Raw genomic sequence first — 25,622 nt, forward strand, 5'->3', positions numbered from 1 at the left:
CATTCGTATCCTCACCAACAACTCCACTGCGTCACACAATCACTCTGCCACCACCGTGTTCAGCGTAGGAGAATTTAACGTGCATTATTTCATAAAATTTGACCAACAAGTCTTCCTTTTCACCAGACACAGACTGGCCTGGTCTCAGAGATGAGCTGTCGGGTTTAGTCGAGAGGAAGCATTTTCTCTCAGGACGAGTTTTCCCCCCCATTAATTTAAGAGTCAGGCTAAAGTCAGAGTCTTGCAAATGGTTTCTATTGATCAGTGAAACTTTTTTGCTAATTTCTTCTAACCTTGACGTCTGCACCATTTTAGATGCTCCTTTGTCTTGTTAATGCAAAAAATGATCCTCATGTTCAGCCTGGAAATTATGGTATGTGACAAATTAAGTAGTAATGGAAATATTTTGAAAGTTTTAACACATTTTATGGTTTTGTGCCCTGAACGTCGGCATTGAGCAGACTGATTAAATGTTAAAAACACAATTAAATACTTTTCCTATGTAGTATATAGTTTCTACTTAAACATAAGCCACACTTCCTACAGCTCGTGCTTGTACTCATCTTTCATATTTTAGAATAACGCAAAATTTAATGCCTCTGGAAAAGTGCATGAACTTTGCAAAACAATTGTGAAATAAGGAGAGAGGATAATCTCGGCTTTTACTAGATTTTTATCTGCATATATGCTTTTAAGTTTAGAAAACAAAACATTTTCAATACCGTTATGCTTTTCTTTCCTGTTTTCTATCCTGAAAGTAAATTAGCAAACCGTGTTTTGGTCTCATTTCTACCGTGTTTATTTTTCTTCCCAAAAGTCTTTTATGCCTTTGGTCAAATTCATGTAAGTTAGGATTACAGATAAATAATAATTATTAACTTAGCATAGGTGCACATTGTGTGCAATAAAACATATTTACAGATTTTTATTTTTTTTATTTTTAGATGACACATCAGTCTAAAAATGCTTATTTTGGACAAGCCTGCAGGATTTTACTTAGCAGCTAAAAGTTTCTAGCTGTTGATTCCTTTTCTTCTTTCTTTTGCACCAATGCAGACACACACACACAATTTAAGTAAACATTCAGCTGTTAGAAAATGATGAGAAAAGACAATGTGGTCATAGATGATTACATTATTATGCGTCCATATTCGTCCATATTGCCTAAAGCAAAACAGATGCAGTGATGTTACAGTCCAATTCACATTCATGTTGTCGTGAGCAAATACCAAGACTGGGTGTGAAATAGAACTGAATTAAGATGCATCTGGAAAGTATTCACCGCTCACGTAAATGTGATTTTTGAATTTTTAAGAAATTTGTAAAACACTCAAATGACCCCTCCCCCCCCCCCCCCGCCCCCGCCCCCATAGTGGTATAATGGGGTATTTGTGTGTAGAAAACTTTTTGCTTGAAATACTTTTGAGTTTCAACAATGTCTGTTAGTCTAAATTCACTCAATCCTCCAGGTTGTCGATCTCCATGTTTTTGTTCATTTTTCTAGTGTCTAATAATTATTTAGGGAAAAGGACTCATCCTGAACAGTGTTTGCGTTGTAAAACTAATGTTTTTTGATTGATGTCCACCAATTAGATGCTGAAACCCAAAAACACACGTTTCTCTGCTCCCCGAGTGTTCCTAATTTCATAAACTATCAGCTAGTTTTTCACTTGAAGGTGTCGGCGCTAGAAGGTGTTTTTTTTATTTTTCAAAGCAGAGGTAAAAATAGCATGTTTGAAATGTGCTGGGAAAGAAATAACACAGTCAAAGCAGAAGAGATGCTGACTGGAATTAGAATCGGGGCCTGGTTGCCTTCCAATCAGGTCAGCGAGCGGCGGCGGAAAATGCCAAGTCAGAACCGAGCTGATGACAGCTTCCTTAGTCACTGATCAGTTGTGTTGATTAGTCAGACTCGCTGAATCAGCGATCCTGTTTAGAGAGAGTTAGTCTGAGCCGTTCCCTCTCAGCACTAAACCAAATGTTCATGGTTTTAACTCGATTAATTCGCGACACATTACAGCTTTACCGTAAAGGACTGACAGGTGAAAATATACAGTAGTGTATCTTTGAATTTTATGTTCAACTTTATTTCCCAAACAACGATTTTTATTAATTTTTTTAAACTGAAGCTGAATGTTTGCCCAGAGTACATTTTTACACATAATAAAACTGTAAATATTACTGAAACACACGAACACGGACGAACACTGCACTAACAAATACTAGTGAACCAGTTTAGTGCTTTTAACATCCATCCATCCATGGATGGATTGGTTCCATCCATCCATGGAACCAATCTTTTTCCTTCATCCATTCATTTCTTCTTTCTTTCCTTCCTTTACTCCTTCCTAACCACCTTCCGTCCTTCCTCCCTTCCTTTTCTACCTTATCTCCTACCTTATCTCCTACCATGTTTCCTTCCTTCCTTCCTTCCTTCCTTCCTTGCTTCCTTCCTTTCCTCCTCTCTGGTTTTGTTGCATCTAGAAGGTGTTTTCTTTGCTCTTGCCTTTTTACTTTTGGACATTTGTCATGATGCGTAACCGTGGCAACAGGGTGTTGTTTCAGCTGGGAGCAGCTGATTCGCGCCTCAAAGCTCAAACAACACCTGAACTGCAACTCCAAATCCCAGAGGAGCTGGAAAAGAGGCTTCCTGAATGGAAGACCAAATCCCTAACTCCAACGTCTCTCTGCTTTCTGACCACACGGCCAGAAAGATGAAAAAAGCAGCGACAAAGCCAATGAGGTGGATGGTGTCATATTCCTGTTAAATATTTTCTCGAGCTGTTGGCATGTCATGACAGTCACAAGACTGTCACCCTGAGGCAGTCTTCAGTCAGAGGTCTCTTCAGAATAAGATCATTCCTGCTCCTAGCATCACCATCCACAACGACTCTTGAAGACACTTATTGAGACATGTTACGACATTGTTATTCCAGGGATAAATAAAAAATTCTCGATTTGAATCTACTAAACTTTTATTTTAATAATTTTGGGGTTAGTTTGGTTACCTAAACCAGCTCAGAGCCCCGCTCCTCACCGCCAGGATCGGATTTGAACTGTTCGTCGTATCCAGCATCATCTGCAAGCAGCGTCCCCTCCCGCGCGCCGCACTCTCGCACACCTGTGAGGAGAGGAAGAGCGCGCGAGCCGCACGTCTCGCGCTCAGCTGGTTTCTGCCTTGGACAGTAAACGAAGCGGCGCGCGAGCTCACACAGCAGGCGAAGTTGCGTTGCGACCCCGCGATAAAGTGGACGGACTGACCGCAAACACAGCACGACGTACAGAAGTAGACGGGAACGTGTTGCTTTTTTCCTCCCCTAAAGAATCTGCTTCACGAAGGTAAATTATTTCCGACTACTTTTACTTGAGCGTTTCTTTGGAAATGTAGCTTTTCTTGACTGTTTCTAAGCTGCAACAGGAAACGTTTGGTTTTCTCTTCACATTTAAAATGAGCTGTTGACAGTCAGCAACAGAAAGGGTTGTTTACGGTAAAGCAGAAATAATAAGTGACTTTTTCTGCATTCCTCTGACCGAAGAGGTGTTCTTGTGCTGACAGTACCTGATTAGTGAGGACATCACTACCACCTTCGTTCTTTTTCCTACATTGAAGGAGTCGTTCTCTGCCGTCTTACCCTTACACCTAAAGAAATGCAAGCACGTATTTTTAACAGTTAAAAATCATTTCATCTTTTTGTAACGCCAAACGTTAGTGTAACAGAATTTGTTTCGTGAGGAGAGAGGAAACTGAGAAACAGGAAGAAAAGAAAAATAATCTGGAATAAACGTTTGGCTGTGATATGAACACATTTTAATCCACATTTAATCTGAAGCGCAAATGTTCCCGCGCCATTTGAGACACTTGTATGTAAACAGTATTCAGATATTTTCTGCCACTATAACGCACTGTGTTCAAGCAAGTCTGTGTCGTTGACTAAATCGTTTAATGTGGGAACACGTTAAAGATTTCAGCACCATGGATAGTGATCTCAGTTTGAACGATAAGCCGAATGAACGGAGCTGATCAGTTATATTAAATGTTGTTTGATTGAGAGTAAATTATTTATTTGTGAATACATATTAAGCTCGGGAAAGTGACTGTCAGTACTTTTTCAAAATGCTTTATTGCTGGATCGCTTATCAGCCATGTTTTCATTTCTCTAGAGGAATGTTAATTAATATTACATGTAATGTTATTATCTAGGGGATCAATAACATATTTTGAACTGAATTGAATTAATAAAATTATTTTAGAATTAAGCATTTGCACTCTGGTTGTGGGAAAATAAAAACTCAACAAACAGCCTCTATTTAAACTAAACTAGCAGATTAAATCTTTCCCAGGATTTGGGTATTGATTGATTGATTGATTGATTGATTGATTGATTGATTGATTGATTGATTGATTTAATCAATGTAAACTGCAGTGTTTTTGTTCTGCTTTGGCTTATCCTTGAGATACTTTTTGTTTTTTTAGTTAGTTATTGCAGAAATGTTGCACGATTTACAGCTCCTACCTGTGCTGTTTTAAAATAGTTTTCGTCCTCCTCCCCTCTGCCTGCCTTGTTAACATCACACCGTTCACAGGTGTCAGCATCGCCAAAAGATTCATGTTGCTATGGGGAACCATAAGTAAGTAATAAAAAAAAAAAAAAAAAAAGTAAATGCCTGAATCACAAATATCAAATTGCAAAAAAAAATGTCACAAAAGTTGATCATATGTAATGCTAAATATTTTAAAACTGTAAACTGTTGCAGTACTTGTGTCTTGCGTTGTGCCTCGTCGGCTAGCTTGGTCAAAATCCACCTTGTTTTAAAAGGTTTTCCGCTTGTAAAGTAAATTAATGTTTACTGCTCAGAAGCAGCCATTTTTAGTGAGGCGTTTAAAAACAAAGTCAGAGGATTCACACAGATTAAGCGAAGCTGTTTAAAAGAAAGCATATTTATCAAGGTGAGTCTCTGGTTCATTCCAAGGAGAGACAGAATGGACGTTGCAGTAAGTTGGGCAAAGGAAATATCCTCTATTTGACCTTTTTGAGCTTTTAGGCAGTTTGTCAATGAACACGGTGGGTTTGGAAACGTTGTTAGCTTCTTGGAAACGTCAGAGTAAAAGTAAAGCTCTGCCTTCTCAAAAATATGAGAATATGTCTACAACAGAGGAGTAGTAAGTTGCAATTAGTAGTAAAGTGCTGATCCAATATGATTAATAATAAATAGCATCTCTGTGTTTGGAAGAAATGTTTTAAGTGCTACACATGTCAACATTAATAAACACAGCAAGTTTGTAATTTATTCTTACAACTGTTGGGTTGCAAATGTCAAATAGAAACTGGTCAGAAACCATGGCAACCGACCCTGCAGAAAATATGAAATGTGATGCAGAAATGTATCTGTTTTTTTTCCCTGTGGTCTTAAAAATAGCCTGATTATATCTCTTTATATTACAGTTCTAATTGGATGAAATCAGTTTTGACCAGTCAAAGATTTGCAAAATCCAAAGATTGGAAATGAGCCTCAGGAGTCTGATGGGTGCATCTCTAATGTATATACAAGATTTCTTTTTTTGTAAAACTTTTTTGTCATCTGGCTTTAAGATGACAAGTCTTCAAGCCATTGTTTAAATTCTTCTTTTGTCAGATGAAGGTCTGGTTTCCATAGAGCTGCTTTTACATGTCCCCATTGTGAGGTTAATAGAGCGCAGGATTTTTTTCTTTCTCATTGAGTATTTAAGTGTTTCACGTGTCTCAAGGAACAGCCAGTTGAATATGTGTACACTTAAACACACTGCCGTAAATAAACATGCTTGTTTTGTGTGTATTCATATCTCTACATCTCAGGTTTCAATCAATCATCCAGAAGAATTGAGTGCACACAGAATATGGATAAAAAGTGAAATAACTAACTGAACACTCTTAACCAGATGTTCCCAGAGGATTCTTGTCCTTCTTGCCCGCACATGTGCCAACATGTAATCAGTGTTTTTTTTCTCTTAAATAATTCATTATGAGCGACGTATTTATGTAATATTTCTTCGCCCTGTTTTCGCTCCATCCCGTCTCCCAGCATTTAAAATGCACTGCCAAACAGAAAGCCTTGTTTTGGGAATTGCTCATCTATCCATTCATGCCTAACTAATTTGGAGGCTTCTGTGTGTGGCGTTGCCTGGCGACAGGGCCACATCAAGCTCTTATAAACGGCAGACTTGTTCTCCCAACAAACACGGGGAAATGGATGTTAGTACCATTGCTTTGGGTCACTGTTTTTTATGCCACTGTCATTTATTGTGTGTGTTTTCTTTTTCTTCTAGACGTTGCTTCTGAGGTAATTTTACGTAAAAAGACTTTGTTCCAGTTGTGGAGAAAATCATTTCGTATTAAATAAATACACATAATTGTCAAAATGAACAACACTTGATTGTGGAAGGCCTTTATTGATAGTAAACAGAAGTTAAAGATTGGATTTATTCCTGCCATTAACTAACTAGAAAGGGATGTAAAGCAGGTAACAAGAACAACATTAGTATTCTCATTAACTAGCTTAATACTTGTTTGGAAGAAAACTTCAATGTTTTTTCTTGCTTTTTGGCTCAAGCTAAAACATGACAAAGAACATGACAAAGACTGCGCAGTTCTAAAAACCGAAAATCACGGTGCGTCTTTACAACTAACTAAAGAGCAGCAGCAGCAACTGGGAAAAGTTCAAATGAATCGGGGCAGAAGAGAGATCCAGTCGTGTTGCAGTGATTGGTCAGAAAAGGAGGAAACACAAAGAACGTTGAGGCGATTGGTCAAATTTGCAGAAAAGTTGCGATGACTGGTGAAAATTGCAAGTCCACGCAAAATTTTACGACTGAGTGAATTTGCATGAATTGTTGCACTCCTGATTATAATAACATCTTAAAATCTGAAGTGTTAATGACCTCAGAGTCCAGAAGTCCATCTAGAAAACTTAGAGCGTGGGCTAGACGCCTCATTCCATTAGCTGTTTACATGCAAATATGTGACCCATTAAATTTTTTAATGGATTACAGGGATTTTTTTTTATGTTGAGAAGATGTGAAGGTGTGACACATAAATTTCCACTTCCTTCCCTGCCTTGACAGCTTGATCTTGCACTTCTCCACCATCTTCCTCTGTTCTTTGCCAGATGAGATGTCGTAAGATGCGTTCCCTGCAGCGGAGCTTAAATTTCAGTGTGTGCTCTCTGGTTCTGGGGAGGCATGCCCTCCAGGGTTAGCCAAGGCATCTCCAAAATTAGTCCACTGAGAAATTATTCTGGCTTGTTAACGCTCTAATGGAAGAAAACATTAGTGCTGGAGATAATGAGAAAACTGGAAGCATGTTCTACACATGATGGAACGCAAGTTGAAACGTGCGGAGAGGAAATTTGTTTTTAGCGGAGTCATTAAGTGCAATAAATATATTAACAGTAGTACTGCTGAGTGTTATAAAATAGCTTAAAGAGATAAGATGCGTACCCAATAACCTAACAAAACGCTGTTCGATTTTAACATTCTTTCATCTGGATTCTTTGAGATAAAGAACACCTAACACAGTTAGACTCTTCCTGAGAGGCTTCATAACATGTTGTATAAACCCGAAAACATTTTCATCTTTTGTGTCATTATAAACTTGAACTTTAATGTCTTTTTGGAAGATTCACGTAGTATATAAGCACAGATTCACACATATAATGTAAAGGATTCAGACTTTGTAGGAAGGCATTTGGCTGCAGTCAGACCCACGTGTCTTGTCGGATGTCTCTGAACTGCTCGACCAGCCCAACAACTGATTTGTAACTTCAAGTTCAGTTAGATTTGAGGAATAATCTATATGAACACATTTTATGTCTTGCCACAGATTCTCTACTGGATTTAGGTCTAGATTCACTGTGGGGATGGTGCGTTCAGGGTGCTTTACACAATTTATAGAATTTCATTTGTTTGCATCTTCTTTGACATTTTTCCGATCCCTTCCATGGCTTGTGGCAAACGTTAAAGAGGACTGTTTTAATGACTTTCTTTATACTCCAGTCATCTTCTTGTCACTTCTTCATAAAAGCCAATAATCGTTCACACACTGGAAGCGTGAACAGTTATTAGTTTTCCAGTCATCAGAGCTCTACAGCTCCTCCAGAGTTACCACAGGCATCTTTTCTGATTTTTCCCTAACCTGTCTGCTTTGCTCCTCATCCATCATGATCCTGTTTGTTCACTGATGTTTTCACAGGTTTTTATAACGAGCTAAACAAAACCTCACAAGACTTTTCAGAGTTTTATTTGCTGAAAGAAAATTACGTATCCTTCCACTCTCCCTAATTTATATACAATTTCTTCATCAAAATCATACTTCTATATATTCAGCTTTGGAAAAAGGCCACTGCACTCAACTCCATTGAAAACCTCCTGGTTATTCCTTTTAAATTTTGATTTCTGAACTTTTCCTGAGTTAAAACTACAGTATTGTTGTTTCTAAATGAATATTAACTTGTTTTCTTTGAATGATTTGAGGTCTGGAAGCACTGCATATTTTTAGTTATTTTGACCGTTTCTCATTTTCTGCAAATAAATTATAGATTTTTGCTTGAAATTTCAGAGACATGCTGTCAGTAGTTCATAGAATAAAAGAACAATGTTCATTTTACTCAAACATAAACCTATAAAGAGTAAAATTAGAGAACTGATCATTTTAAGTGATGTTTTCCAGACCTGTATTTCTGTTTACACACATGCATAAAACTTTCTCTCCATTTTCATTAATTAATGTAATGAAAGCTCTGCTCACTGAAATGCTAACAATATCAGTCTGAGGTATTGCCACATTGCTTTACAGCCTTCCATCAACAGCATTAGTCTTGATAGGTTATTCATGGAGTGACCTTTAAATCTCGGTACCTGCCCAAAAGACGTGTCCAAACAATTTGCTTCGGCCAGCTGGTTAAAAGAGGCAGACGTGATAAGAGAATAAGAAGATGGTATTTGAAATATGAAATTATTTTCCAAATATCTGCTTCCTGACTGTCAGACCCAATCTTTCTCTGGGTAGAAAGTGATTTCCAAGTGTAGCAAATTCACTCTTCCTTTGTCAGATGGAGCTGGAGACCCTCTGAACACTGACTGGCATTAACTTCAATAAGCCGCTGGTCCTTTTGGAGACATTTGAGCCTCTAACAGAATGGCAATATCTCAGGAAAGAAAACTTTTACTAGTTTTTAATCAAAAATTTCTGATTTTGTGAATTAGGATCATTTGGTAGTTGAGAAGAAAAAAAGACCTGTCATTAATTATGCATCCATTGACTATATAATTGCAAATTCTAGAAATAAATTTGCTTAATGGAAAAAAGGCTATTTTGAAAACACCTCGCTAGGATGAGGTGGTTTTTCGGCTGTATCAAAATCAGTGTATTTCACAGAACATCAATGGAAGCAATTTTTTTGATTTGGAGGATAATGGTGCATCATGTCTTTTTAATGACTTACCGAGAGAAGAAACTTATTCCTGTGTGATTTTCTTCTGTAATGGAAACACCACAGTCTGCTTTCTAAGAGACCTGGTGGGTTCAGAGTCAGAGGAATCCTCTGTTCTGTCCTGGCATGGACCAAATGTGTGGTCTGTCAGTGAGACGAGAAATCACAAAGTCAAGTAAGTGGCAAGACACAAACAGCCTTAAGCTACGTCGAACACCGAGTGAAGGAGTTCACTTGTGAAGCTAGTCTGTGGTAAGTGGAGCCTTTCTGGGTCGTCACCGTAAATGTGATTAAGCCTCTGATCCTGTATGTGAATCCACTCTCATTGCAAATGTGAGTCAGATAAGACTCGTACTGCAGACAAATGTATATGCTACAAAGAGATTAATCGGTCATTCAGAGGTTTTTAAAATCACAAAACTGACTAAGGCTGTTTTACAAAACATTGCAAACCAGACCCTTACAATATCAAGACAATATGAAGTTATGATACTATTGCTGAGTATTGCAATGATGATATTGATTAATGATTAACACATATATTTCCTTTACTTTCTTTTCCTTCATCCCAGTGTCACTTAATACCTGTGAGCTTTACCGGTCACTAAATAATCATCAAGAATGCAGGGTTTCCCCCAGAAAACCTGCTAAGCCTGGTGCTCAGGGCGCTAGGGCAGTCATCCAGCTGGCCGCCATATTTTTGAGTTAAAAAATGTTTAAAGTTGACAGGAAGTTTGAAAGTATCACCTGATATTTATGTGTTTTTGTAACACTGAAAGATTAATACCTAAACACCAATTTTAAAGTCTTAAAAAAGGCAATAATTTAAAATAAACAATGCTAAGCCTGGTGGGGGCACAAGTGAAGCCCGGTGGCCCGCCAGGCTTATGATACACTGAAAATGGGCATCGACAGCAGTGAAAGTCCATCCAACATATGATTGGTATGATTTGCAAACATCCAGATTTCCCTTTGAACTTTGAGCTTGACCACATAGCTCCAGTGACACTAAGATCATGGCTGCAAGAAGTTTCTGGGTCACTGACATTAGTTCTGTGAACACGTGTTAATTCAGACGTTTAATTTCAAGGACATGTTTGTGTTGAGATGTTGACATGCGTTTAACTTGACTTGATCATAAATTTGTAGATAGATTCAAACTTTTTTCCATGTGTGACATGCTCTCATTTAACATCTGAGTGATGGGGACTTCCAGTTTCACCAGCTGAGTCTGGGGCCTGATGACTTATCATCTCTCTCTCTCTCTTGTGCGTTAGGGCTGCCCCTGACCTCCGGCTTGCCCTTCCGTCCCTAGCAACGTCACCTAGCAGGAGCCAACTCACACAGTGTGATTGGCCTGTCCACATCAGAGGCTCTGCACTCACAGCCATGCTCTTACAGCCACAGAAACTGGGTCAACAAGCATGCCAGGACAAATCTGCTCTGTGACACTGACATACCCCTTAAACAGAGTTAGACAAACAAACAAATTCAAATTAGGGAGCCAGATGTCTGCGGTGTGATTTCTCACTTTGGACAATGCAGCACGCATTTCATTCAAAGCTCTGGTTAGACGGTTAAATATGTGAATCAAGCAAACATGGCTGGGATGACTCAGAAACTGTAGATCTCTTTGCGTTCAAGGCAGCCACTGCTGTTTATATCTGTATTTAACTATGCAGTATACAAAGATAGGTGATGTCCAACAACAAGAGCAATGCAATCGACATCTAGTTCTGAAACGATTAATCGGATTGATTGTGATTAATCAACTATTAAAATAATCGTCAACTAATTTTGTAATCAATTAATCATTAACTGGCATTAATAAAAATTAAAAAGCCATTTTCTGAAAGAACAACACACTCAGAGCAGCAACTATGCAAAAAACTGTACAAAAAAAATATACATCTATTATTTAAGATCATAAAAAAACATTCTGTTCTACCAAAACTCCTCAAGTGGTTCTGTTTTAGCTCCACCTTTTTATTATCTGTTTATTAATCAAAAAAATAGTTCACAGCTTAGTGCTGCACGGTGTTGATGCGAAGTCGAGCAGAAAGGGCTGAGTTGATGTTAGAAGTATTCGTTTTTAGCTGCAGATGCATCCAAACATACACTAAAGGAATGCTACGTTATTGCAATTTAGATTGATTGTCAGAACAGTCATTAGCTGCAGCCCTGACCTCATTGTCCTGAATGGTCTGACTAATCAAAACCTTTTAGTTTTTGAAAAAAAAAAGTTATATTTTTGCTTGGACTTCCTGGTATTGAGGCTGACCGGAGGCTGTGTGCACATTAAGAAAGTAGACAGGACAGACATTGGCCTACTTTTGGTGATGATGTGCCCTTTACTCCGGCAATGGCTTCTGTACGTCAGCCTGACTCGATATCAGCATGGCCTCTGGGCCCCAAGGAGACACGATCTGTGTCAACTTACTTGTGAAAGCATGAAGATCATTGGTGACCTTAAGGTTGTTGTTTTATTTTATCTGCTGCTTACATTTATGAGACCCCTTGAAAGGTACATTTAACTTCACTGACATCTATATTTAATATAAGTACCGTATTTGTTTTGTTAAACTATCGTTAAATGTTGCAAACATTCTGCTGGTCTTCCTTTTTTCCCCCCCTTAAGTGCAGATTAATGTTTATTCAAGAGACGGGGCTTTCTTTTCCCCCTAAGCCTTCATAATGTTACTGAAAGCTTTCATCCCACTGGCTTTGAACATTTAATGAGAAACATTTCTCTATAAAGATAATATTCCCTTCCTCCAGCTTAGATCAGTTACCATACACAGTCTTTTACAAAAGCAGATCAATGACAGAGATGATTAAAATTCATGAAGGCTTTACTATTGTGACGCTGTGTGGGCTCTCTGATGGGTATGTGATTAAACCAAACATAGAAACTCTGATTTTATTTAATGTGCCAACTCCTTTCTAATTCCAAAAGTAATTTTCATTTTTGTTCATTTTGTCTCATTTTCAAAATATGAGCGAGTTGAGTGAAGCCTGGATTAAAGCCCAATTATTGACCTGTTATGATTTGTTCACACCAAGAGATGCAAGAAATTGGCCTCAGACTTTTATAAGCTAACTCTTAACTCAGCTGCTTAACTCTCTACTGCCAGGTTGTGACCTGAAAAAGTCAGCAGAGCCTGAAAAGCAAAAATAAGCTTGAGTCACCTTAGTGACCCAATAAAAAAACAAAAACAGAAGAGCAGAGACGAACCTTGTTTTATTTAAAGTTGTTAATATTAATGTAACTCTCAAGGCTTGAGCTGTGTTGAAACTGTTTTTATAAACATTTTAGACATTTTGATATGCAGTTTGATTGTGTGGATCAAACAACAGATTCGTCTTGAATTCATCCTGCTAAATCATAGGTGTCAAACTCAAGGCCCGAGGGCCAAATCTGACCCGCCGCAGCTTTTTATGTGGCCCTCTAGGCTCCAAATTACATCAATAAGTCTTTTCAGATTTTCACAAATCTGTAAAGTTCATGCAAAAACAAATTTCCACTTTTTTTTCAGATTTTACTGCAAATTTTCTCAAAATTGGTCAAAAACATTGAATCCGTAACCGATATAGCAAGTGGTAAAGAGTCACATTTAACATCATGCTAATGCATGATGTTAAATATTTACAAATATTTCTAAATATTCATCACAAAATTTAAAAAAAACCCACAAACAATCACAAAATCTGTAGGAACAGTTATTTATTGGTATTTTAACAGCTTAATTGGTTTTATCAATATATTCTGGCACAACTAGCCCTTTAAGAACATTCAGATTTCCGATTTTGGCTTTTAGCAAGAAAAATTTTGCTTTAACAAATTATTTCTCTTATTAGTTTTGTCTACTGATTGAAAGCAGTATGAAACGTAAATATTAGCTATAAGACTATCTTTTTTTATGCTCGTTTTGTTCAATATGTGGAACTTGTTTGAATCATTTTGTTTTGTTTGTTTGTTTTTTTGTTTGGTTGCAGCTAGGTTTTACTGCTGCAGTATTTCCTGAAAAGCATTTCTAGTTTGAGAAAGGCTTTGCACTTTTACAAAACCCTGCTAACAATTAGCTTTCGAAAATCCTTAGTTACACATGGGAATGTGTCTCACCTTATGTTAAAATAGTATATACCCACTTGCTAATAATCTGCATTGTTTAGATGACTAAAGTCTATCCTGGTTATTACTGGGCTTATCACCAATTTCCTCACCAATTCTTTCTCCCGTTTCTTAAACACATATTGTTATTTTGTCATTTCTGACTTCAATTTCTTTACGTAAACAAATCATTTCATGCTTGTCTACAGGTACTTAGAGCTTTGCACATCAATTTCTAGGAATTGTGGGACATGGGAAAGATGATGTAGCTTTCACATAAAAATGTAAATGTAGTTGAAAAGGTGTAATAGCATCTATTGATGTCTAAATGCTTTCATAATGTTGTTGGGGTTGATAAAGTAGGCCAATTAAACCCAACCTGCAACATCTTTGTTAAATATATAAATCTAGTTTACACTTTAAATCTACATCTACCATGGTGTAATAGATACATTTTATTTAGAACAATAAATGCTAATTGCCTGAAAACACGTCTAATGATTTCCATCTGGAAGGTCATAAACTATGCAGACGTATGCAACAAAAGATTTTTTGTGCTGTTGAACTGAAAACTGCCTTTTGGGCGAATGCAGCATACAAGAAAGTTTATTGAGCGGAAAAAATCCATCATGTTGCATCTTGATTCTAAGTAGCTTTAAATAAAGCGCTTGCTTGGAGAAAGTGAGTGGTCTGTAATTGCACCACAGCCACAAATAGCTGTTGTTTAATGATAACATTACTGCTGGTGCTCTCAGCTATAGTGAAATCATTGTTCATGCAGACTTCTCTACAATAGATACAGTAACTCTGCAACTGTGTGTTAAACCTACAATCTCCTGATAAATTATTTATACAAACTAAACTCTGTGTACTTTATAAAGATTTTCTGTGATGGAACAGAACAACAGAAGGTAGAGCATTACTGTGAGAACATTTTTACAAATAGGTGTCTCCTTTTTTTCTGTAATTAGAGCCTCAGCTTTATTAGTGTGTCTCTCGCCAACTTTCCAGATCTAAACAGAGGAAATGTTACCTATTCATCTAGCAAAAGCATCTCAAGCTCCGCCATATTGGAGACTCCACATCCATGAACATCAATTTTCAGACTTGAACACAAATTCTTCGGTCTTAGGTTCTTTCTAACATAGTACTGTGTTTTGATCTAAACCTACTATTATCTACCCTTCTATCCACACTTCTGATTTGTCCTCTACACATATTGACTTTCCATTCTTTCATAAAAGACAGATCTGTGGAGTAATAATTACAGATTCTCCCACCTCAGCTGTGGATGTGTGTTTTGCTGCTCTTCTAATGGCCTCCTCTTCTGATTAGTGTTGTTCTTTTCCATCCTGTCGCTCCAGAGTGACGGTCACATCCTGGCAGGTTTCCAGCTGTAACTGTTGTCATTCAGTTTTCAGGTGATGATTGAACAGAGCTCTACGAAACATTCAGGCTTTGTTTTACAACCTAACCCTGATTTAAACTTCTGAATAACTTTCTCCCCGACCTGCCAGCTGTAGACCTTGGTCGTTATGCTGCTGGTTTTTCACTCATGTTCTTTAATTACACTGATGTTGAATTAAATTGGACAACAGTAGTGAATTAACTGGTCAGATGACTTCTACAGAGAGTCGTAACATTGGATTTCATTAATGAGTATGAGATTGTAAAAGTTCATGCATAGGCTATTTAACTTTTCGCTGTTAAAAACTGTTCAACATTTTCCTTGAATTTCATATGTGCTATTTGTGTTCTGTCATATGAAATCATATACATAATATATGCATACTTAGGTTTTCGGATGTATCATGTGAACAAATTCTGACATGTTATATTAAAACACTGTTTTAATTTACTTTAGACTTAATTAAACTAATGTTTTCCTTTAAACCACGTTTTATCAAGTTAGATTGGATGGTTAAATTATGGGCTGCCTGCAGGGCTGGATTTACAAGGATGTGGGCCCCTGGGCTGGAGAAAGCTTTGGTGCCTCAAAGAAAAACATTTATTGACTAATACAAATTATCGTACATTAGCAAGTAGTATACATCAGTTCATACTGATGCATGGTACTTTTAATGGTCTGTGGCTCCATGTTGTTCTAAAAAAATGCACTATAATAATAATTAAAAAAAAAATTTATATTTATTTTTATAAAAAAAACAAATATTCATACAACTCACCTGATATGACCCTGTGAATGCAAACATTATTTGTGCAATGTTTGCAAAACACACATTTATAAAAAAAAAAAACGAAAAAAAAAAACTGAAAGCCCCCAAAAAATGCAGCCCTGGTCTACTGTCCCTGTAAACAACTTTCTTTATCATCCAAGCTTTCTTTCTTTCTTTCTTTTTCTTTCTTTCTTTCTTTCTTTCTTTCTTTCTTTCTTTCTTTCTTTCTTTCTTTCTTTCTTTCTTTCTTTCTTTCTTTCTTTCTTTCTTTCTTTCTTTCTTTCTTTCTTTCTTTCTTTCTTTCTTTCTTTCTTTATAATTGCAGAAGCGTATATTTCAAAATGTGCTCAAAATACCTTTTTCTCCACACCTCATGTCTCCTGCTGATCTTCCCTCTTTGTCGAAACACCAGCTCACACATCTTAGATGGCACTTATACGAAAACACATCAACTCTAGTCTGTCGGAGGATTCGTTTTCTGTCGTGATACAAAACGTTGATCCACCGAGAGCCAGATGTGAAATGCCACATTCAAAACCCTTTCACACGTTCCCCTGCGTCCTCCCAGCCTCTCGGCGGCCTCAGTTGCGGCGGCACACTGAGAACTCATTATGTGAAATCACTTCTTTTCACCCAGCCTGCCAGGCTCCGGCTCCGCTTTCCGGAAAATGCTGACTAAAGCCACCAGCTGATCCACATGCATTCACATGATGGCACATCTTTCACACAGTCTATTTTTTTTTAAACTTATTTTAGGAAGAGTGCATTATTTCTTAAGAAAAAGAAAACAAAAGAGACGAGCTCGGGTTCTTGTTTGAGCGTAATCAGTGTAATGATTTATACTCCAGTCTTTTCATGACAGCGACAAAATGATTTAGTTGGCTAGAAAAACATTAAACGATCTGCTTTAATAAAGATTAGCCACTTAACCCTCTGGAGCTGCACTGTATTATTCAATTTAATTAAGTTTTACAAATCCCTTCTTGTATGCACTGGCTTCTCTCCATTTCCAACAGATTTCTGTTTGCAATGACAACTATAACTGTGAATCAAACTAATAAGAACTAATAAAGTAGAACAGATAAAGTTGATAACATTAATATTGATTGAGCTTTTTACTATTATTTTTTTCTTTTAAGAAATAAGAGTTAATATTGTTTACGCAGGGCAAGAGGGAGTAATAAATTGCACTTGGAATATTTTTTTAGATTCAGACTTGTGTTATTTTGGTAAATTTTCAACATTACAAAAAAAGTAACAAAATAAAATGTTATTTTATAAACCAATAATTTACCAAAAACGGAACAGGCTGAAGCCAAGGCTTATACTTGTCTACTCTATTTAACATAATAACTGTTCATGTACATTTATGTTTAAATATGCATGTACAGTATATACAGATATACACGCACATTACATGCATACATGGTCACGCAATATATACATGCATCTACATACAAGTATAAGGTTTTATAATGTAATTATGAGAATCTTTTAAAGCTCACCAACATAAATGAAGATTATCGTCCAACTTTTTTCACAGTTTCACACTAATAACTTTTGTTCAATGCTTTATACATCATTCTCAGTATTTTATATATACATAAATATGTCTTTACATTTTAAAGTATAACTTTGAATAAATAACATGTTTCAATAGTTGTTTTCTTTGCTTTTTCCATATTCCTAAGCAATGTGACAAATAGGGCACAACCAAGGAGGAAACCTATTTTCATTTATTACATCTTTTATTTCAAACAACATTCCAATAGTTATTTCAAAGCCAACCTCAGGTTGAAGCACCGATGGTGTGTCCTTCCTGGTAAACACTAGGATCAGTGTGTGACTGCTGTGCCTTTCCTCCCCTCTCCCAGCTCCGCTCTCCGCCAGCTGCGCTCCGCGGCTGCTGAGGCTGCGGCATGAGCCTATGTGGCAGGAAGGCGCTGACGTTGCTGAGCAGCGTGTTCGCCGTGTGCGGCCTCGGCCTGCTGGGCATCGCCGTGAGCACCGACTACTGGCTCTACCTGGAGGAGGGCATCATCCTTCCACTCAACCAGAGCACCGAGATGCGCATGTCGCTTCACTCTGGCCTCTGGAGGGTTTGCTTCCTCGCTGGTGAGTTAGCACAGAGTCGGAACGAGTGACGACATGAAGCAAAGCGCTGAAGTGAATCTCTTAAGTGCAAACTGATGTTGAAGTTGGATGGATTTTCTTTTTTTATTTATTTATTTCATCTCGCCCAGACAGTGATAATGGACAACATGCTTAGTGATCACTATGCAACTGAACAACTAGTGAGGTGGAGAACAAACACAAAAACAAAAAGAAACATTTCAGACGTTTATAGATTCCTGTGGAAGCATAAACTTAACTCAGCAGTTGGGGTGATGTGGATTTAAAGTTTCATCGAGATATTTTGCGATATTATATTATTGTGATGATAAAAGAGACAATATTTATATCTTCTTTTTCAGGTAACAGTTGTATGACTGTCAGTGTGTCACGGCAATTACAGCCCCACAAACATAAACACTGCTCTTGAGAAACGTACCGTCTGTAATTCACTTTTTACTTAAAGAAGAATGATTTGTTTCACTGAAATGCTCACAGTAGAGCTTTTTGTTATATCATTAAAATGTTGTCGTACAATAAACATGACATCACAGTCGTTTTTGAGTGTTTTTGTAAGAACAGCTCAAACCCCTTCGTCAGTGTGACCTATACGTTTTTTTTATAACTCTGTGCCTATTCGCTATTCCATAATCTCACAGCTTAAAAGTTCAAAACTTTACTTTAGAGCTGAGGACAAGGAAGAGGAGGAGAATTGGAAACAAAGTTGAAATAGTCTAAAATATTTAAGTGTGATCACTAAATCAGTCTCGTTTGAAGCATTTACTTTTTAATGTGATGTATTTCTTCCACATTCTCAACTGCGTTTCTTTTCTTATTTCCTTTCTTCTCTTTTTCCACTTGAATGTTGCAGGTACAGGAGATCAGTGTCTGTGTGAAGCCGCCGAATACTTGAGCATGTTTCTCTTCCTCACTTCCTGCTCCTCATTTGAACCAGTCGCTCAAACCTTAATGCATGTGTGTGAGCTTCTGCTCTCGCCGAAACCGTCTGCTATTTTTACTCCGGCTGATCGATGGCTGCTCATGACTTCTCTCCTCACAGCTTAACCCATGACTGACTTAACAGTCTGTGCCACTAGAGGTTCCTTGGACTGATACCGAAACAAAAAAAAAAAGCCTGTTCTTGTTCCTTTGAACTTTTCCAATGAGTTAGATAGTTGGATAGTTGTAATTATTTTAGTTATTTAATGCATGGCTTTAGACGGTAAAGATTACTGTTCCTCCCCAAAACTGCAGCACCATAAAAGGCATGCCTGAATCATTTTAAGAGCACTAACTGTTAGTTTTTAATCTTTTCTTAGAGACAAAAACCTCCAGGCAACTTTTTTCCCAGAATAAACCAGGTATTACATTTTACTTTTACTATTCTGCAAACTATGGACATGAGCGCTGGAAACTGTACTGCTGTAGTACATCTGTGTCTCAATAAATGAGAATTTCAAATGATCAAAATGTTTTTATCCCGCTAAATCAATTCACAAAGCGACACACAGTAGTAGGCTTCATCTGCTTCTGTGCTTCTGTTTGGTCATTTTTCTGATTTTACTTTCAGCTAATTAAAACTCAAAACTTTGTTGTTGTTTTTTCAAGCAAACAACCTTAATGCAATGGGAATGAATTTTGGTTTTCATGTTTTGAAGGATTTATTCACCTCATAAGCTGCACATTGAGTAGCAGCTCCATCGAAATAACTTTCGATGTTCCCAACTTCAATTCAACACAACACATATATTTAACACGACCGGTGTAATCTTCACTCAGCCACGGCACCAGACTACTGTCACCTTCAATCGTTTTTATACCAATGACCTGAAACAGATAAACACGTTTATCACTCATTAGTTCTTCAGTGACGACGTTTGTTGCTCCGTTTCAGATGAAGACGAATCTTTCAGCCAAATCAGATTGACTTCACAATTTAACTTTCAAATTTGCTGCTAAATTCACACTTGCTGGAAAGGAAGAGAAAATTTCAAACCAGGCCACATTTTTTCACAAAATACAGTACATGAGATTGACATGAATGTGGAAATGTGGCCTCTTTTTTAGTTTGCAGCACAAACGTTGCATGTATGAGCTTTAGATTCCAGTCAGTTCAGAATAACAGTGTTTCTTTTTCTTGTAATTTTATTTGTGCGCGCATGCGTGCGTGGGTGGGTGGTGGGTGGGTGGGTGTGTGTGTGTGCGTGTGTTGTTGATTGTGTGGGTTTTCATCCCAGCGGGGAGTGATCAAAAATAAACTAAGTTCAGCTGCAGTCTATTTCATGCTGGTACATTTTGCCCATTTTAAATCACACGTAGTGCTTTTCTTTCCCAAACTTTAATGGGACGAGGATGTTTTCCAAGAAAATCCAGCATTTACATGAACACAAATACAAAGATGTTCAAAAAGCATATCTACTACTTTCTTTAAAAGACAAGCAAACGAACACAGCATGCAGTGGTTTCAATTACACTTCATTTTAGCCAATTAAGTTTGATCTGTAATGTCCAAGGAAATGAATATGGTCACCTTTTTAAGTCTCTTTACATTTCTTATAAAAGTCATTACTTTTATTTTATCCTACTTACATTGCTAATATTGTGTGAAGTTTTTTTTTTTTTACCACCATCATTAGTCTGTTTTTCACATGTCATATTGAGTGAAGGTGTCAGGAAAAGAGAAAAAAAATTGACTGGGTCCAGTTTTCCACTGGACAGCTCCATTAACCTCTGACTTGTCCTGTTTTAATCACTTAGTCATAGTAAACATGCATCCAAATCCAGCTGTGATTAGATAACAGATGTTATAATGTGACTATCCAGGTCATGCTGAGCCACATGTTACCACAGGTTCAGTGAGTCTGTTAGGGGACATTGAGTGGCCTTATCCCCCATTTAGCTATTGTGTTGGTAAGTATTTGACCCAGAATCACCAATTAAAACCTTTTTGGTCAGATGGTTCACACCACACTTTGTGGTAAAGGTTTCTAAAAGTTCACAAATACATTGAATCACTTTGGCTATATTATTAATTATGCAGTGACACAATAGGAGCAACTTGCAGAGACCAGTTAAAACAACATGTACAGTTTTGAAGTGTGGGAGAAAGAACCGTATTAAAAATCTCATAAATGTTTTCTGCCTTTATAGCCTCCTGACCATACTGATTATACTTTTAATGACCATTTTTTTATAGCATAACGTCAACAACTGGCTTTTCTGTAGTAAAAAAAAAAACAAAAAACGACAGCGCACTAATATATAGTTGTATATTTTTAATTCATGAACCCATGCTATGAAAGCTAGTTAGATATGACCAGACCTCACCTACTCTGACGCCTCGCTGTGTTTGGGGTTAACGAAGTGCCAGGAAACTCACCGCAGTGTCAGGTTTTACAAAAAAGACGGTGTTAAATTCTAACGTTGGGTTTTCTTCAAGCACACTCTGACAGCCGAAGCTGCACCTCACATCAGCCAGGCTGTAGAGATGATATTTCTTTTCAACATCACTTCCTGCAGATTCACAGATGGCATAAATAGAAGCTCTCTCACCCAGATTCACTAAATGTTCTCGATCCAGTAGGTGAATGCTAAATGTTTCCCAACGAGGCTGAATCGTCGTGCTTTGTCTCATTTGGGAGGCAAAATTGTATAGTAAATTACAAAACGTTTTCCTGATTCATGTTAATCTGAATTGATGGGGTTTTCTTTTTTTTACCCTGATTTCAGGCGAAGAGAAAGGCCGATGTTTTACCATTGAGTATGTGATGCCTACTAACGTCCAGATAACGTCTGAGTCCACCGTCAGTGTGCTCAGTAAGTATTCACTCACTCAAACTTTTCAAGCTACGCAAAACATGAATCCAAACTGGCTTTTGTTTCAAAAAGAGTTCAGACTGGGACAAGTAACCGAAAAAAGACTCGATTTAAAAACAAACCCAATGAGAGATACTAGGAAGTCGCTCTTGAAAAAAGTCGTGTTGTTTTAATATGCGACAGAGGAACGAACAGTTCAAAATCTTTAAACTTCTTCCTCTCAGATGGATTTCTTTTTTTTTAAATACTTCTCTCCTGTCGTTTTAGAGATGATCCGCTCTGCCACTCCGTTTCCTCTGGTCAGCCTCTTCTTCATGTTCATCGGCTTTGTGCTCAGCAACATTGGCCATATCCGACCGCATCGCACCATCCTGGCGTTTGTTTCCGGAATCTTCTTCATCCTCTCAGGTACTTTGCGTAGAGTCCAGCAGTAACGCGTACTGTCGTCCGCGTCAAATCAGTGATTACGATTTCTGTGAGAAGAGTGACTGACCCGTCTCACGGCATCCTGCAGGTCTGTCTCTGGTCGTCGGCCTGGTTCTGTATATCTCCAACATCAATGATGAAATGTTGAACAGGACGAAAACAAACGAGGCTTACTTTAGCTACAAGTACGGCTGGTCTTTTGCGTTCGCCGCCATCTCCTTCCTGCTGACAGAGGTAAACCTCACCTTTTCTGTCTTGGTTGCCTCTGTTTCTGTTTAACGGAGACTTGCAAAGGTTTTCATTTCCCTTGTGCTTTTGCACATCTTGTCGCACTGCAACGAGAGTTTAACAGACCAACACAAATTAGTACATAAACGGGGAAAAAATGTCTTATACAGATAAAAAATTTAAAATGCGGCATGCATTTGTGTTCAGCCCCCCTTCTCTGATGCCCAACTGTGTAACAAATTACTTGTTGAGAAGTCACGCAATCAGAGAGCAACTGTGTGCTGCAGAGTGAAAAACTAAAATAAATTGACTCTAAACTTACAGAAAGAAGAACAATAGGAGGGTGCACATCAAACATACAGCATTTGTGTGTGTTAAAATGGTCCAGTCAAAGACCAGACCTGCATCCAATCTGTGGCAAGAGTTGAAAATATTTGCTCTTCATCTAGACTTAATCAGCTTGATCTTTCTGTATGGACAGAGCTAGTAAAGACAGAGAGATCCTGAGAAAGTTGGGAACTGAATGCAAATATCAACTGTATCAATAGTAATAATAACAACAATAAAGTTATTTGAATTTTGACTGCAGTGTCACTTAAACACTTGGGATATGACTTGGGCTTCAGACAATGCCTTGTGAGAGTCCCTTTAACGTTAAAGGTTGCCCAGGTGGACCTTGACTCTCCACTGTGTTTCCCGGCTCCTCCAGACGGCGGGCGTCATGTCGGTGTACCTGTTCATGAAGCGCTACACGGCGGAGGAAATGTACCGGCCCCATCAGGGCTTCTACCGGCCCCGCCTCAGCAACTGCTCAGACTACTCAGGCCAGTTCCTCCACCCGGACGCCTGGGCGGGGCGTGGCCGCAGCCCCTCCTCCATCTCCTCCGAGGCCTCCCTGCAGATGAACTCCTCCAACTATCCTGCCCTCCTCAAATGTCCAGAGTACGAACAAATGTCCTCCTCACCCTGCTGAGGCGCAGCATCGCCGCTTCACGCTAACACCCATCGGGGGGGTTGATTTGATTAGATTTTTTTCTGCCCATGTTTCGGCATTTAGTTGTCAAATAATTTGATATCGTCCATTTTGAAATTCTCGCTTTGGATGCTTGTAACACTTCTCTTTGCTCTCTCGACTGCTCCGTTCGTAGCTTTGAGTTTTGGGTTTGAAAGAAGCAAAGCATGAGGTTCCGCTATGTGCTTCGGATGGAAGAGGAAGGTTCAACTCCTGCTCTGTTATTTAATGACTCATGCGGACTTTGCATGTTAAACACACACACACAAAAAACATATGGCTGGGAAGTTTACACGGAAAGCATTAACCAATCGGTCTTGCTGCCGACTTTAAGAAAACTTTCTCAGGAAAGTTTATTTCATTAAAAAATAAAGTTATATCATAAAATGTCTTTACAAGCTGCAGTTTACTGCTGCAAATGTATTGTGCACATTCTTTTTCGAGCATGTTTACATTACGTTCAGAACCACATTTCAGAACAAAGGTTTTGAATGGCACAACTCTGCGGAGATCCTCTCACTCTACGTAAAATCAGCTTTATTATGTAAAACTCCCTTTTTTAACAAGCAAGCAGTTTTACAGGCATACAGGATGGGAGTGATTATGAAAAGTGGTGACTGATATTTATGTAATTATTGTCTAATTTCTGTTCTCAAAATTTTTCACTGTACATTCTCATGTTTCACAGACCTTTGGTCAACTTCCAGAAATATAAATGTGTTTAACCTCACTGCACTGGCACTGAGAAGAAACTATGGGTTTTGCATTTTTAACGACTCATGCAAAGGTGCATTAAAGCTGTTATTTGAATTCGTGGATGACTGTTTAAATTTAGACATACTTGTTATGTGTACTCGCAAAGCTAAAATATATATCAATATGTATAGCCTTTACCGTGCTCTCTCAATTTATGGTGCAAAAATGCACAGTAGCTTTACTTTGTGAACCAGAAAATGTGTTCTTAGCCAAGCAAATTTTCACAGAAGGTGAAGTGAGTTAACATTTCTAAAGAAAGCAAGCAAGCAATCTGTTGATTGTGGTCATCAAGTCAAATGGATTTGTGGATGTGGAGTGTGATAAGACCGGAGGGGACGTGTGGTTACTCGTGTTTGAAGTGGAATGTGATTGCGTCAGGTGGAGTTAAGAACTATTTTCATATTAAGTCGTGAATGTAAGACGTGCCGAAAGAAAACACTGCTAAAAGAGATTTCCTGCTCCAAATACCTCCCCACACGGGATAGTGTGCAGTATTAACCCAAATTACAGAGACATATTTTTATAACGGATCACCTTGTAACGTCAGAACGTACAGATGTCTCATACCTACATGTGTGTATTTAATGCAGCAGCAAGCGTTCACTATACACATATATTTAGTCTCGCGCAATCAGTTCAATATTTTTATTGAAATTATTGTTACTATATAATGTTGCATGGTGTGCACACCACATGAGATGACTGGTTTGTAGCATTTGGTAGCTGAAACGCGACTCATTCAGTGCATCACAAACCACAAACGAGCTCAACTCTCGCCCTCAAGCACCGTTTTGGTAGGCTGCGCTGTAAACAACAAAAGAAAAGTTGCTCGTTTTAAACGCTGTACATATTAAATCATTGGCGGTGTATGTAAAAACTGTTAGGTTGTGTCACCTATGTAGCTCTGTATACCGTGTGTCCAACAGCTGCTTTGCCTCCTGCTTCACATCAACAGTGTGAGCTTCTGCGTAATGTTAAGCTGATATGTAGTATATAAGTACATGGTATAGTCAAACATGAAACATGTATGTGCATATATATATATATTTTTTTTTTTCAGTCATATTCACGGTGTTAAATGTGAACTGGATGGTGTAGACGCAACAAAATAAAATTAATGTGATTTGCTAAATGATGCCTGTTTTTTCTTTGACTACTTCAGCTCCTAAAACATTTCAATCTCCCTGAAAACAAAAATGTATACTGAACCACCAAAGCTGCAGGATTTGAGCTCCTTGTTGGCTAAATAAATTTAAAAAATGAAAGGTAGGTTGTGCGCTACCACCACCTACTGGAGTGGTGAGTGTGTCCATCCATCCATCCATTTTCTTTACACCCTTGTCCCTTAGTGGGGTCGGGAGGGTTGCTGGTGCCGATCTCCAGCTAACATTCCGGGTGAGAGGTGGGGGTCACCCTGGACAGGTTGCCAGTCTGTCACAGGGCAACACAGAGACACACAGGACCAACAACCATGCACACACACACACACTCACACCTAGGGGCAATTTGGAGAGGCCAA

At 38.2% G+C, this 25,622-nt stretch overlaps 1 protein-coding gene across 2 annotated transcripts; it reads left to right on the forward strand.

Moving 5' to 3' along the window:
* The first annotated feature begins 2,613 nt into the window (after positions 1–2,613).
* LOC103471238 (voltage-dependent calcium channel gamma-5 subunit) lies at positions 2,614–25,235 on the forward strand. 2 transcript variants are annotated; one of them, XM_081604847.1, is made up of 7 exons: positions 2,614–3,339; positions 17,628–17,868; positions 19,185–19,226; positions 21,595–21,681; positions 21,949–22,089; positions 22,196–22,341; positions 23,045–25,235. In XM_081604847.1, the coding sequence occupies exons 2-7, from the start codon at positions 17,673–17,675 to the stop codon at positions 23,306–23,308; spliced, it is 876 nt and encodes a 291-aa protein (XP_081460973.1). In that variant the 5' UTR covers positions 2,614–3,339; positions 17,628–17,672; the 3' UTR covers positions 23,309–25,235. The 2 variants fall into 2 exon arrangements, with proteins under 2 accessions (XP_081460973.1, XP_008418358.1); XM_008420136.3 differs by lacking the exon at positions 19,185–19,226 and having other exon boundaries at positions 2,633–3,339.
* The last annotated feature ends 387 nt before the right edge of the window (positions 25,236–25,622 follow it).

The sequence above is a fragment of the Poecilia reticulata genome, chromosome 1 (assembly GCF_904066995.2).
Source record: "Poecilia reticulata chromosome 1, P_reticulata-male-v2, whole genome shotgun sequence".
NCBI classification, from domain to species: Eukaryota; Metazoa; Chordata; class Actinopteri; order Cyprinodontiformes; family Poeciliidae; genus Poecilia; species Poecilia reticulata.

What these genes read in the sequence shown, in the direction of transcription:
- LOC103471238 (XM_081604847.1), top strand. Translation starts at nt 17,673, where the DNA reads ATGAGCCTATGTGGCAGGAAGGCGCTGACGTTGCTGAGCAGCGTGTTC. An exon ending in TTTTTCCCAGAATAAACCAG is followed by an intron (nt 19,227 to 21,594) that starts GTATTACATTTT and finishes CCCTGATTTCAG; the next exon opens with GCGAAGAGAAAGGCCGATGT. An exon ending in TCTCCTTCCTGCTGACAGAG is followed by an intron (nt 22,342 to 23,044) that starts GTAAACCTCACC and finishes CGGCTCCTCCAG; the next exon opens with ACGGCGGGCGTCATGTCGGT.